General features: G+C 39.9%; 1 protein-coding gene across 4 annotated transcripts in view; it reads right to left on the reverse strand.

Annotated features, from left to right (window-relative positions):
- LOC106599523 (paired box protein Pax-3) overlaps positions 1 to 6147 on the reverse strand; it is a 58980-nt gene extending 52833 nt beyond the window's left edge. For 2 of the 4 annotated variants that reach the window (XM_045714627.2, XM_014190806.3), the window contains exons 1-4: positions 5724 to 6147; positions 4868 to 5103; positions 4216 to 4342; positions 3565 to 3711 (exon numbers count right to left, since the gene is read on the reverse strand). In XM_045714627.2, coding sequence (XP_045570583.1) covers positions 3565 to 3711; positions 4216 to 4342; positions 4868 to 5103; positions 5724 to 5808 — 595 coding nt within the window. In that variant the 5' untranslated portion in view covers positions 5809 to 6147. Of the gene's footprint in view, positions 1 to 3564; positions 3712 to 4215; positions 4346 to 4867; positions 5104 to 5723 lie in introns of all 4 variants that reach the window. The other 2 variants (XM_014190805.3, XM_014190803.3) reach the window with 1 other exon arrangement.
- Positions 6148 to 15426: the final 9279 nt, after the last annotated feature.

Raw genomic sequence — 15426 nt, forward strand, 5'->3', positions numbered from 1 at the left:
GAATGGGAGCAGATTGTTGGAATGTGCCTCAATGAAACCAATTATTACATGTTGACTGCGTTCACCATGGCAGATTTGAAAGAACTGGGCTTATTCAATTTGGCACCGCAGGACTCCATTTTAAGAGAAGTTATCCCTTTGACTGTTCGTATTTTCTTTTCTTTTTTTTCCTCCCCTCCCTCCTTCTCTCTCTCTCTCTCTCTCGTCGTTTTAAATGAAATCTGCAAGAGAAGGCCACTCCTCTATCATGAAATTGGTTACTTTTAATTAGCTAAATGAGGCTAAAGGAGTGTCATTGGTGATATAGTCATACAGACTATACAGAGGAATGGTGTCATTAATTAGGAGCCACTTACTGTGCTAGTATTTATTGATTAATAAATGTAACCATCTATTCCGTTCTGGAGAAACTTTACATGCCAGTATCATTTATGGAACTTGCTAATGCAAGATTTGGGTGGATACGTTTCTAGATATTTTTTTCATCAAAATTAATTTGTTGTTAAAGATACTATGTATTTACTATTTCCTGTACTAATGCCTCTCACTGCTACTTCTAGTACAAGGTACAACCGTTTTTATCATGATAATAACAACCATTTTAAGGACACGCAGTTATATACAGTAAATCAATTGTATATAGTTTTATTTTATTTACGCTAAACTTCATTACTACAGTTAAACAGGAAGTGGAATCATTCAACATCAGATTAATTTCCTGATTAAAAGCAGAACATTTCCAATTTGCTTGGGGGCATCCTTTTCCCAGAATGCTCTAAGTTCCCTGTAATACCGTGCAGATATAGTAGCTACCCAGTCCAAGTATAGCTACTTTTATCCCGGCCACAGAACTCTGCAGTGGCCTTTTACCAGACAAATAAATCTAAATGGAGCAGCTTTGATCTCGGCACTTAAGGGAAGCCAACAATGGAGGCCGAAGAGAAAGGGGCAGAGAGCAACAGTCCTCTCTCTCCCACAACTATCGCCTCTACAAACACCTACTTAATCAATATTTGGCCAGAAGACACCATCACCATACCCAAAACAGCCTTTTCATATTCTAATTAAGAGCTTTAAAGGACAAAGAAAACAACAAGACCAACTACTTCCACAGACACACAGAAGAGGGGAAAAGGAAAGTCATATTTTGAGCAAAAACGTTTCAGATATGACATTATCAACACTTGAATTTGCACTGAGTTTATAAGTTGATGTAGTCATTATGGATAAGATCATGTTGATAATGCTGATGATAATGTAACCTGGGGTCCAGGTACTGAAAGCAAAACACCTAGAATAATCCTTACATAACACTAAACTATTTCTGTTGAAATAGATAACACATCAAAACAATTACTTTTAGTTCATTCAGATGTTTGGCATATTTGAAAATAAATAGGCTGAAAATCATACTGTGCCCATAATAACAATTTAACATCACTTGTTGCAACGTTTTATTATGCCTTGCCGTTCCTGACTTTTTACAGTGTCTACATCCGGTTCATAGGCCTCTCTCATAATATCTGCAAGGCTGTCTAATCTATCTAAACAAGGCATCAGCACGAATAGATTACAGACAAAACACAAATCATAAAGGAGCACCATAAATGCAAAAAAATACAAGCCTACAAATTCGTTCCAACCCTGCAGGAAAGACCTTAACCAAACTGGCAGAGTCACTTTTAAAGGTTAATAAAGTCAATTGACTATCCTGATCTGTATTCGCGATGCCTCGCCTGGAAAGAGGGAGGAAAGCGGTTATATTGCATGAATGCGCGCGCCCCGGGCGAAGAGGAAGGGGGCGGGCTTTGTCCGGAGATGAAAGTGGGGAAAATAAAAGGTTTGAGTTTAATCTACTAGAAAAGGTTTTCACTGCGATGACTGATGCAGTAAGGACTGACTAGTAAGAGCGATGTGGGCTCAATCATTTGAGGATGCTTGGAGGGGAAGTACAAATGTTTAAAATAAATAAATAAATAAATATATATATATATATATTTGATAGTTATTTATCTAATGTGGCCTAGATGTATTTGCTATAAGTGGAACGAAATAAATAAATAAATAAATAAATAAATAAATAAATAAATATATATATATATATATATATATATATATATATATATATATATATATATATATATATATATATATATATATATTAAATAAACAAACAAAGCAGGCAATGGGCACTTCAGACATATTTTATGAACTACTAGATAACCAACAATATTATGCTCACATTTCTAGAATTGTATAACTATGTAAAAAAAAAGTAAATAAGCATGTGAAGTCCATTTACCCTACTATAACCATAATGGGAAAGGCCTATGATAGCCTAGACCATACATTCCCGAAAACCCAACAGGTCACCAATCAACAGGTGTTCGGGGAAAATCCAGGTCACAGGGAGAAAGTAGATGCTGTCTCTTTATCTCGGACTGGGAATGGTAAACGCCATCTCCTGATGCTGAGAAACACTCCAAAGTAACATTTTGTAGGTGAAAACGGCATTTTTTTCTCTGGGCGCGCAGTCTATAAAACAGGCCGGATTTACTATCGGTGTTATCTGAATTATTCATCGCTTATTGCGGGTCCATAATGTCTTCTCCCAGCCCTTTGTCAGCGCATTTTTTCTGCCTTTCTCTCCACATTTTGAAAAGCTTTGGCGTCTTTTTGTACACCACTGAGCCGCTTGCTATAGCAGGCCTTTGTGCGCGAGATGCCGAAGTGTGAGTCTCAATAGACTCTCGCGCCTTTGTCTCCCAAGTTCATCCTCAAGTCCCGGATTGTGTGCAGAGGAACCGTCTCTTTTTATGGGGGACGGAACCGTTGGGCAAATGTTTGATCAACTTCATATGGAAACGTTTGGCTTTTGTAAAAGTTTCGTTTAGAAATAATAGCCTACAGGCATACAATTCAGAACTCAAAATTCATAAACAATAGACTATGTTGCAAAAATGTACATAATAGTTATCCATTGGTTTTTGAATGTTAGTTTTTTTATGTTCGAGTAAAAAAATTCTGGTCAACAGATTCACTAAACAATTTCTGGACGTATATCATTTATTCCAACTTTATTCAATCCATGACTGGGAAATTGCGTAATTAAATGGAATAACTGAAAAATAATTCCTATTTCCATAAATCAAATTGTAGGACTATTCCAATTCATGATTATACTTTATTTAGGCTACACCAACTGAGCCTTGTCTATCCTCCGAATTTAAATACTACAGATATCTTCTAATTCAGTGTCGTTAAGAGACAAATACTAATTTTCCCCATTCTCCATTTCCCTAAATGTTCCACCAACAGACTCAAGAGGCCAACAAATAAACAAACCTTTACTAAACTTCTAAAGAATAACTCTACACATATTTTATCACAACCAAATATAGAAAACTGAGAGGGAAAAAAGTATACGATGGTCCTAATTCTGAAATAAGAAATAAGTAGGCCTATCTAAATCAGAATTGCACACTTGTCCAATAGAACTCAACATCGCCGCCTAGGCCACATCGCCAATGCTCTGCACTGCTTTTAATTAAAACCATTACTTACATCTATCTCCGAGGATGCCGTCGATGCTGTGTTTCGCCCTTCTTTCGTTCTCTTCCAATTCCCTCTTCTCGATTTCATCATCGTCCTCCTCGTCTTCCCCCGCACCTCCCCCGAATTTACAACGCATGGTGCGGCTGATTGAACTCACTTTCGGAACAAAATATAAAATGATAGGCCCACGTTATTTTTAAATGCATGCAGGAATACGGGATAATCAGCAAACTTGTGTCAAAACAGGTATTAGACATACTAACATTTCATTCCTATTGCCACTATAGCACCGGTTGATTTGTTCACACATGGCATTCACATGTTGTTTTATTAGGCAATGCAGGGCATGCTTTAAAACTTTCAGATAAGTTTACATGTACATTCAAATACTGTTTTCGTTATTTAGCCAACTGCGGTTATGATTTCTTAGGCCTAGGCTAGTATATCCTCTCTTGACCAAATATTTGCAACATCGCCTTTTTTACTACGCAAAGGTTTAGACGATTTCAGTCAAGTAGGCCTATATCATACCGTCCATATTTGTTTATTATGAATGACATTATTTGAAAAGTGTAGATATATTGTAAAATATGTATTTTAGTGATGTTGTTCCTATTACAAATTGGTTAAAAAAAAGTAATAATAATAAAATGTAACTACCTGAGGGGACGTTGTTTCTGTCGCAGATGCCGTCTTTGAGTAATGTATCCCTGATTTCCCAGCTGAACATTCCTGGGTTGTCTCTCTTGTATTCCTCGATCTTCTTATCCACGTCTGGGGTGGTTGTCTGCTTCATGCCAAGAATGCATAAACATTTCTTTCAATATATTGTTGTTGCAAAATACGGTTTCCTTTCTGAATAAATTAGACATTGCACAATACAAAATAAGTAGCCTAAGGGGTAGGCCTGTGCTTGCTTCTGTTGAGTTTGATTGTTTACTTGGCATAGTTTATAAAACCTCTACATCCACTTGGTGGGTTAATAGAGTGTGTAAAAGTGCGCGTAAAACACAGCCCAAATGTCCTTATCAATGAAAAAAGTAGGGTATTTCAAATTGGGAATGAATTAATAGCGTATGACAATTCCATACATTATACCAACTGTAGGCCTACATTATTACGTGTCCTTTTAGATAGCACGTTACTTTTATGGCCTGTCATCTCCCATTAACTCTCTCGTCGTTAGTGATGATGACAGTGTTAGAGTATATGGGCTTGGTTAAAAGTTGAAACAATACAAATAAAATATTCTGCTATTAATTATGGTTGCCTATTTTAGGCAGGTCTTGCAATCCAGTTCTAGGGCCCTCACCTTCGGTTTGCTGCCTCCGATGGCCCCGGGCCTGATGGAGCCGGTCTCCTGATACCGGCAAAGGATTTTGGACACGCAGCCGTGGGAGACTCGGAGCTGGCGGGAGATGACACAGGGTCGAATGCCGTGGTGGGCCATCTCCACGATCTTGTGGCGGATGTGGTTGGGCAAGGGTCTGCCGTTAATAAACACTCCACCGAGTTGGTTCACCCGGCCCTGGCCTAACGGGGTAGAGACTGGAAGGAGGGAACGCATGTCATTCACCAATAACAATTACTTCAACAAAAATAACAACAGTAAAAAAAAGCCCAAACAATCAGGCCTATATTTATTCATTCAACCTTTATTTATCCTGATTAAAAAGAGACTGTTTTTCAAGAGAGACCTGTTGCAAGAAAATATGTTGATATCTAAAATACCATTTAATCTAGCTATATATAGACAAAGGGTTGATTGGTATTGTTTTTACACTAGACCTAATTAATAGTGCACAATGTAGCCTAAATCGATAAATATCAAATTCATAATATGAGCGTTGTCGTTGTTTTGATAACAGCTGCTATGTCAATTCAACGGAATCAGGGGTCGCTACATGGCCTAGTAGTATATAGGCTACTTTCCAATAGCCTAAAATGTTTGTCACTGTCAAAATGCTAGTTCATGTGTAGCCTAATTGTTTGTTGAAAGGCAAACAAAATGATTTATAGACGAACAACAATTTTGCATATGTTCGAAGTTGACAAAATATCATCACTTGCTATCTGATTGAATCAATGACAAACAAACAAAATCTTCCAACACGCAAGAAACATGCACTTGGTTCCATTTGGACCCATATTTATTTGCAACTGCCTACCTTCCAGAGAGTAGCCTCCCCGCGGGTAGTTCTGGTGGTGTGTCGGGCGCATCATCCTCGGTATGCCCCCGGCTAGAGCTGTCATGTCTCTTAAACCTCCGCCAATAAAGCTTTGCGCTGGACCAAAATCAACACCAAAACGGGAACTTCAGAACAATTCTTGGATCCCCAAAAAGTTATAGACTACACTTTGGTTTTGATGGTGCAACAGGACAGCCTCCACGTCCTAGGGAGTAGCAAATAACAACATGCAATTAAAAACACAAGTTAAATCCTTGGAGAATGGTGCATTTGTCGATATCCAATGTGGAGAGTGAAAATAGTGAACGTTTGACAAAGCGATGTTTGTTGAAATTGGAAGACGCTTAGTTGTAGTTCTTGATGACACTTGATGTGAATTGAAAAGATGCGTGGAAGTGAAACATTTTATAAGATGTTTCTCTCCTTTCTACCCAAGTCTTTCCAGGCCTCTGATTGGCTTAGCGAGGCGAAAGTCCTGGGGGCTGAGGGGACTTTTTGATTGGCCGACAGCGGGAAATGTATTCTGTAGTGGCCTCACTGGTTCAAGGCGATGTGTTTTGAGTCTTGTGGTGCCCTCGAGCTGTGTCAGCCCTCCATCCATAACATTATATCTGGTCCAACCATGTGGATGGATGAAGATGCGTCTTTCACTGAAGGCTACGCTACCCCCTGAGTCTGTAAGCAAACAGTCACTCATTTATTATGATGTGACTAAAATCACATACACAAAAACAGTGTGTTAATGCTATGCACAGTGATGCTCCAAACACAGGAATTTATTGTACTATTTAGACAGTACTGCACTAATTAGAATAAAAGGAGCACCCTCGGTCGACCCAGCAGGATATGACGCCGGGAGTGCAGTAAAAGTTGTCTGTAGCGAAATAAGTACAATTGTGTGAAGACATTATTTATAACTTGATGAGTGTCAACTGCCACCCCCACCCACCCTCTTTCTCTCTCTCTCTCAATTCAATTGGCTTTTTTTTGTATGCATGGAAACATGTTTACATTGCCAAAGCAAGTGAAATAGATAATAAACAAAAGTGAAATAAACTATCAGAAATTAACAGTAAACATTACTAATAAATAAACATAAATATCGTGTTTGTTCACTGGTTGCCCTGTCCTTATCTCTCGCGCGCGTTCTGCCTCTCTCTCTCTCTCTCTCATCACGTGCACGCACGCCACAGTTGTTCCCAGTTCAGAAGCGCAGTCTTTGTGGAGGCTAATTGAACACGTCCCGTCAGTCAAAAAGCTTCTTCCATTCACCACGCCAATCAATCAAAAGTATCGAGATCATTCCAAACGCCTTTGAGTGATGCCTTTGAGTTCTAAGCAAACAACGGGTTATTTGTCTCAAAATTCCACATAGCTTAATATTACCCACCGATTGTTTGGTCACATTTCCAATCAGTAAACTGAACGAAAATACAGTTTTGTATGAGGATATGTATATGAGAGATGTTGGGTGGCTCGGGTTAAACGGCCCCCTCCTGTAATTCTTACAGAAACCACTACCTGGATGCCACTAGTTTTGTTCTGGCTCATCTCAACTTTTTAAATTACTCAACAAAAAAAAACAACTGAGGTTCATTTAACTGTTTTTTTGTCATTTAGAAAAAGTTATATACATCACCTAATGAAGTTATAATTGTGTATATACAGCATATATACACTACATGTCCAAAATATGTGGACACCCCTTAAAATTAGTGGATTCGGCTAGTTCAGCCACACCGCTTGCTGACAGGTGTATAAAATTGAGCACACAGCCAAGCATTCTCCATAGAGAAACATTGGAAGTAGAATGGCCTTACTGAAGAGCTCAGTGACTTTCAACGTGGCACTGTCATAGGATGCCACCTTTCCAACAAGTCAGTTCATCAAATGTCTGCCCTGCTAGAGCTGTCCCGGTCAACTGTAAGTGATGTTATTGGGAAGTGGAAACGTCTAGGAGCAACAATGGCTCTCTGTTGCAACACTCATTACCGAGCACCATAACTGTTCGTTGGGAGCTTCATGAAATGGGTTTCCATGGCCGAGCAGCCGCATTTAAGCCTAAAATCACCATGTGCAATGCCAAGCCTCAGCTGGAGTGGTGTAAAGCTCGCCGCAATTGGACTCTGGAGCAGTTCTCTCGGATCACACTTCACATCTGGCAGTCCTATGGACAAATCTGGCTGTGGCGGATGCCAGGAGAACCCTACCTGCCCGAATGCATAGTGCTGACTGTAAAGTTTGGTGGAGGAGGAATAATGATCTGGGGATGTTTTTCATGGTTCGGGCTAGGCCCCTTAGTTCCAATGAAGGGAAATCTTAACGCTACAGCATACAATGACATTCTAGACAATTCTGTGCTTACAACTTTGTGACAACCGTTTGGGGAAGGCCCTTTCCTGTTTCAGCATGACAATTCCCCCGTGTCCAAAGCGAGGTCCATACAGAAATGGTTTGTCGAGATCGAGACCCCTGGTCGGCCAGTTGAGCACAAGTTCTCATTTACAACTGCGACCTGGCCAATATAAAGCAAAGCAGTGCGACAAAAACAACAACACAGAGTTACACATAAACAAACGTACGGTCAATAACAAAATATAAGAAAGATTTTTCTATTTATGTACAGGCAATCAATGTAAATCAATGGTACCTATATTAGCATTTTCCAAATTATGTCCAAATCATCTGTAAGTAACTTCTTTGATTTACACAATCCATTTTGAGATACTTCAGGATGATTTGGACAGGAAGGGCGAAAATAAAAAGAGGGACAGTGGATCAAAACCTCATCATAGCGGGTATATTAATAGTGAGATAGTGCAATGCCATTTTGTTCGGATATTTGATTTATTTAATAAAAATACGATATCTTAGCTTTTAAGAGTCAATTACAAAACAATTAAAAATAAATAATATTCTACGTTTTGACCTGATAGTGGGGCAAAACGCCAACTTTCTAAAGATTCTACTTTTATTGAATAACAATCATTTTTGCCCACTTATTTCCGTTCAAAATGTGTTTGCAGAAGAATAGCCAGTATGCACATATCTAAATATTTTTCTGTCAGAAATGTGACATTTCTTGAGGCGGCATTTTCCCCTACAGGCTACTTGTGGGAGTCGTGGCTGTTTGGGGCCTGGAATATAATCAACTTGATCAACAATTCATAATCCCACATTATCTTTTTGTCATGTTTTTTGTTGTTGCATTAAAAGGGATTTAGGCATATCAGCAGCTATTACACTATTGTGCTCTATAAAGGCCGACAACAACGGGGTCAACTTCAACAAATTGAGCCCTACAACATTACCTCAGTTTAACATTCACCACAGCTGAATTTTGTTGACAAAAATACTTCTGTGTATAAACAGAAAAGTGTATTCGAGAGTGGTTTTCATTCGGAATATTGGATGGCATAATTGCCATCTCCGTATCTCTGAGTGCGCGCCCGGGTGCACCGCGGCCCTTAATACGAGGTGATTATGGAGCGTCGTGGTCCCAGGTGCTCCCTAACCGGATTAAGGCGGTCACTGTGGAGCAAGGAGCCGCCATACCAAGCTGGAATCTCCACAAGGGAGAGCGTCATTAGATATGATTTTAATTGATTTTGCTGGGATAGCTGAACACTAATAAATGCTTCTGATGAGTAAGCCCTATGCCTAAAGCCAACCATAGCCTAGTATTTGCATAATGGTGTCACTTCTTTATCAATGGGAATAACTTCGTTATATGTCGTTTTTAGCGATGTCCTTATGGTGTAAAAAAAGAGCAACAGATGATTAGTATGTCTTATTCATATATCTACATATTAAGAAATACATGGGATATTAGGCCTATTATTATAATAATAATAATAATAATAATAATAAGTATTATTATTATAATTGGGGCTCTTATTATTTCTGATAAATATCCTTTAATAATAAAACATTGTATGATCAAAATAAATCTCACACAATGTTAACTATGGAGATAAACAGGCATAATAATAATAATAATAATAATAATAATAATAATAATAATAATAATTAACATTATATTGAATAACCATTACTAGTATAGTCTACGGCATTAAAAATCATTAGGAAAGTGGTTGTTTGCGGCTTTTCTTCTAACCCTGTTCCATGACCATTGCTGTCGTTTTTGTCACCTGAGATCTAATAAAACCTAACAGAATAAGAATGACTGTTAGCCAAAAGACATCTTAGAGATGGAAATGGGGTATCCCATAGTTAATGAAGGCCTGCTTTTACGTTCACCTTTTTGGGAACTGAAAAGTCTCTTCCAAATGTCTTTCTACAGGAACGCACGAGGGGGATATGGTATGGACACGGGAGTTTTTTCACGTGCAAATGGAGAAATTGCTTTCTTTCTTCAGAGTTTCAGCACAAAAGTCTACATGAGGAACTTCTTCGCCTAATGGTCGACTAATTCGACATTAGGACCATGCATGACCTACGGTTCAACCACACGTTGGTGTAACTAACACATGCTTGCAAATGGTCGATTATTGACACAGAGACATGAGGATTCATTTGACTGTTTTGTGGTCTTGTTGAACTGTGACAATTAGCCATGTTTAATGGTCGGAGGCATATGCGTTATTTGTGATAATCCAATGTACTAATATGGTAAACGTTCTAAAGAATTTTCACAATATATCTGAAAGTACGATTATTGATCATTTTACGAGCATGGGACTTAACCTTCCAATCGTGCATTAACAAAACATGTTGGCCTGTTAATAACGTAGTAATAATGATAATAATAATGACCATATTGTGACATTTAAAACATGCAGTGAGATCACTGAAAACGGTATTTCTTTTCTAAAGAAATGGTTTGGCTACTTCGTACAGCAACATCCCCAGCATGCAGCCTGATAATGTTGTTGTTCACAGGGTTCGAGGTGAGTTACATTCCCCTTTCCTCCTACACAAATACATCCACGGGACATGAAGGACTTACTGAAACTCTATATCGCCATAAAAGATGGAATGGTGCAAAAACAAAGTTATGATACGAAGTTTAATTATCATGAAAGGGATACTGGATATCCGTGTCAAATCAATTAGTGAAGGGGAAAATCGAAGTCAGAAATTTCCTCGATCAAGTCAGAAATGTCCTCAACAAAATGCATCGAAAAATAAAGACCAAAATGCCTCAGTGTAGAAAATAAAACTCGTAGCATTCAGTGCAGGCTCAGAACCAAAATAACCTTGTGATGTATCAGAGATCAAAATGAATTGAAAAACTTAACAACAACAAATCTGTCACGTATAGGCCGCGAGGAAACAAGAAAGTACCGTTAGGAATTTGGTCTGGTTCTGATCTCAAAATTCTGTCATTTTCGATATAATAAACCCACATGTCATGGTATTTTGATTCATTTATTTATTGACGAGTTCTTTCAATTATGAAAGCTGACTTATGTTTTTGGGAAATTGTAGCCTAATATAAATATATTGATCAAAAGTCTAGTTCAATCTGACCATTTAATAGCAACAATATAATCCGTATGAATCAGAAAAACGTCAATAATGGAGGTTTGGAGTTTTTCTTTTCAATGATCGCTCTTAAAGTCAATGGTCCATAATGTGGGAACCTTATCATTCTCACATTATGATGACAGAACACCATGCGTTTACAGTCGGAACTTGTTGCTGTGATGACTTTACACACTGTTTTCAGGTCATTAAAATGACTAAGGAATGGTTGAAAGCCATTTCCCATTTACTTTAAGTGTAAACAACGATGTATTAAGTCCACAGATAAATGTTTGCCACTGTGACAGTGGCGGTAATTCTCACATGAAAGTAACATGATTTTATATACACCAAGTAATGTCATAGCCAATGTTTGTGTAGGCTATACTGTCCCCAAGATATGATATGTTAAAACAATAGCCTATCAGCATAGCCCAGTCAGAACATTAGCTCTCAATGCAGCCATATATGGATATTTGCAAAAAGGTTGCAAACAAAGAATAGCTTCTCAGGGACAAAATATTATTATGGTTACACAGTATCTGAAGCATTTGGTCATTGGTTGCCCATATAGCCTACAGGTAAGGTAGGACTTGTGGGCCTAAGCTTATTCAACAATGGCTACATTACCTCTAATGTGTTTGATGTTATCAATTACATGTGATCTGAGGCCCTACACCCAGAGCTCAAACTAGGGGCATTTTGCATGACAGTGAGCCTATAAAGTGGGCTTGGTGAGCAGGAGAAAGAGAAGAAGAGAGAAAGATGAGTAGAGGGGCATGGGAGCCCTCAGGCCATGCAGCAGTTTCCTTTAATACTATTATTGACCATGGATGATGACTGGAGACAGTGGTGAGTTTATAGTTTATTATCCCTATGGTGAACTCATATGGCTATACCTACAACCCCATGCATAGCCCTCCATCCATACCCCCAGGCTACTGTGTGAGCCCCTTGGCCCTCCTCCTGTATACCCTAAACTAAACCATAAGCTCTCAATTGACCTTTCACCCTGCAGGAGCCTGGGTCATCCTCGCTCTGATGTTGGCATCTTGATGTCAAATGCCATCGTAAGCTGGTTAATTTAAAAATAATGACACTACTGTAATACTGAATCACATGCCATCATGGTCCAAACACACCAACATGGTCATGAACATCGCACGACAAAGCATCTTTCTCCTCAGGAGGCTGAAAGGAATTGACATGGGCCCTCAGATCCTCAAAATGTTTTACAGCTGCACCATCGAGACTGGCTGCGTCACCGCTTGGTATGGCAAATGCTTGACATCCAACTGCAAGACACTACAAAGAGTAGTGCGTCTTGGATATAGGTCTTAAACAGGTCTTTAACAGTTTGGGTCTAGAGTGTCTCCCCTCTTCAAAGGGAGAGACACTCTAGACCCAAACTGTTAAGAGACCTATATCCATTCTGCCCTGCCTTTCTAAAATCTTTGAAAGCCAAGTTAACAAACTGATCACCGACCATTTCGAATCCCACCGTACCTTCTCCACAATGCAATCTGGTTTCCGAACTGGTCATGGGTGCACCTCAGCCAAGCTCAAGTTCCTGAACGATATCATAACCACCATTGATAAAAGACAGTACTGTGCAGCCGTCTTCATCGACCTGGCCAAGGCTTTCGACTCTGTCAATCACCACATTCTTATTGGCAGACTGAATAGCCTTGGCTTCTCAAATGACTGCCTCGTCTGGTTCACCAACTACTTCTCAGATAGAGTTCAGTGTGTCAAATCGGCGGGCCTGTTGTCCGGACCTCTGGCAGTCTCTATGGGGGTGCCACAGGGTTCAATTCTCGGGCCGACTCTTTTCTCTGTATATATCAATGATTTCACTCTTGCTGCTGGTGAGTCTCTGATCCACCTCTACGCAGACGACACCATTCTGTATACTTCTGGCCCTTCTTTGGACACTGTGTTAACAACCCTCCAGACGAGCTTCAACGCCATACAACACTCCTTCCGTGGACTCCAACTGCTTTTAAATGCTAGTAAAACTAAGTGCATGCTCTTCAACCGATTGCTGCCCGCACCCTCCCGCCCGACTAGCATCACTAGTCTGGACGGTTCTGACTTAGAATATGTGGACATCTACAAATACCTAGGTGTCTGGTTAGACTGTAAACTCTCCTTCCAGACTCACATTAAGCATCTCCAATGCAAAATTAAATCTAGAATTGGCTTCTTATTTCGCAACAAAGCCTCCTTTACTCATGCTGCCAAACATACCCTCGTAAAAAACTGACCGTCCTACCGATCCTTGACTTCGGCGATGTCATTTACAAAATAGCCCCCAACACTCTACTCAGCAAACTGGATGTAGTCTATCACAGTGCCATCCGTTTTGTCACCAAAGCCCCATATACTACCCACCACTGCGACCTGTATGCTCTCGTTGGCAGGCCCTCGCTTCATATTCGTCGCCAAACCCACTGGCTCCAGGTCATCTATAAGTCTTTGCTAGGGAAAGCCCCGCCATACCTCAGCTCACTGGTCACCATAGCAACACCCACCCGTAGCACGTGCTCCAGCAGGTATATTTCACTGGTCATCCCCAAAACCAACACTTCCTTTGGCCGCCTTTCCTTCCAGTGCTCTGCTGCCAATGACTGGAACGAATTGCAAAAATCACTGAAGCTGGAGTCTTAGATCTCCCTCACTAACTTTAAGCATCAGCTGTCAGAGCAGCTTACCGATCACTGTACCTGTACACAGTCAATGTGTAAATAGCACACCCAACTACCTCATCCCCATATTATTACTTACCCTCTTGCTCTTTTGCACCCCAGTATCTCTACTTGCACATCATCATCTGCACATCTATCACATCTACTCCAGTGTTAATGCTAAATTGTAATTATTTCACCTCTATGGCCTATTTATTGCCACCCTCCCTACTCTTCTACATTTCCACACGCTGTACATAGATTTTTCTATTGTTTTATTGACTGTACATTTGTTTATGTGTAACTTCACAGAGTTGTGTTGTTTTTGTCGCACTGCTTTGCTTTATCTTGTCCAGGTCGCAGTTGTAAATGAGAACTTGTTCTCAACTGGCCTACCTGGTTAAATAAAAGGTGCAATAAAATTTTTTAACTGTTATGCTTATTGTGATATAGTTTGATATAAGCAGAATTCAATATAATTCCCAATGCAAAAACCAAATGATGCCCCTGGTGCATTCGGAAAGTATTCAGACCCCTTGACGTTTTCCACATTTTGTTACATTAAAGCCTTATTCTAAAATGGATTACATTTCTTTTTTTTATTCATCAATCTACACACAATACCCCATAATGACAAAGCGAAAAAGATATAAACAAATTATTGCACATTCCACCTGTTGTAAATTAAATTGATTGGACATGATTTGGATAGGCACACATCTGTCTATATAAGGTCTCACAGTTGACAGTGCATGTCAGAGCAAAAACCAAGCCATGAGGTCGAAGGAATTATCCGTAGAGCTCCGAAACAGGATTGTGTCAAGGCACAGATCTGGGGAAGGATACCAAAACATTTCTGCAGCATTGAAGGTTCCCAAGAACACAGTGGCCTCCATCATTCTTAAATTCAAGAAGTTTGGAACCACCAAGGCTCTTTCTAGAGCTGGCCCGCCCTGCCAAACTGAGCAATTGCGGGAGAAGGGCCTTGGTCAGGGAGGTATACAAGAACCTGATGGTAACTCTGACAGAGCTACAGAGTTAATCTGTGGAGATGGGAGAACCTTCCAGAATGACAACCATCTCTGCAGCATTCCACCAAAAGCCTTTATGGTCGAGTGGCCAGACGGAAGCCACTCCTCAGTAAAAGGCACATGACAGCCCGCTTAGAGTTTGCTAAGAGGCACCTAAAGGACTCAGACCATGAGAAACAAGATTCCCTGGTCTGATGAAACCAAGATTGAACTTTTTGGCCTGAATTCCAAGCTTCACGTCTATAGGAAACCTGGCACCAGACCACTGCTCCCGAGTGGTGCAGCGGTGTAAGGCACTGCATCTCAGTAAAAGAGGTGTCACTACAGTCCCTGGTTCGTATCCAGGCTGTATCACATCTGGCCGTGATTGTGAGTCCCATAGGGCGGCGCACAATTGGCCCAGCGTCGTCCGGGTTTGGCCGGGGTAGGCCATCATTGTAAATAAGAATTTATTCTTAACTGACTTTCCTAGTTAAA

This window comes from Salmo salar, chromosome 03 (genome assembly GCF_965601325.2).
Source record: "Salmo salar chromosome 03, fSalSal1, whole genome shotgun sequence".
NCBI classification, from domain to species: Eukaryota; Metazoa; Chordata; class Actinopteri; order Salmoniformes; family Salmonidae; genus Salmo; species Salmo salar.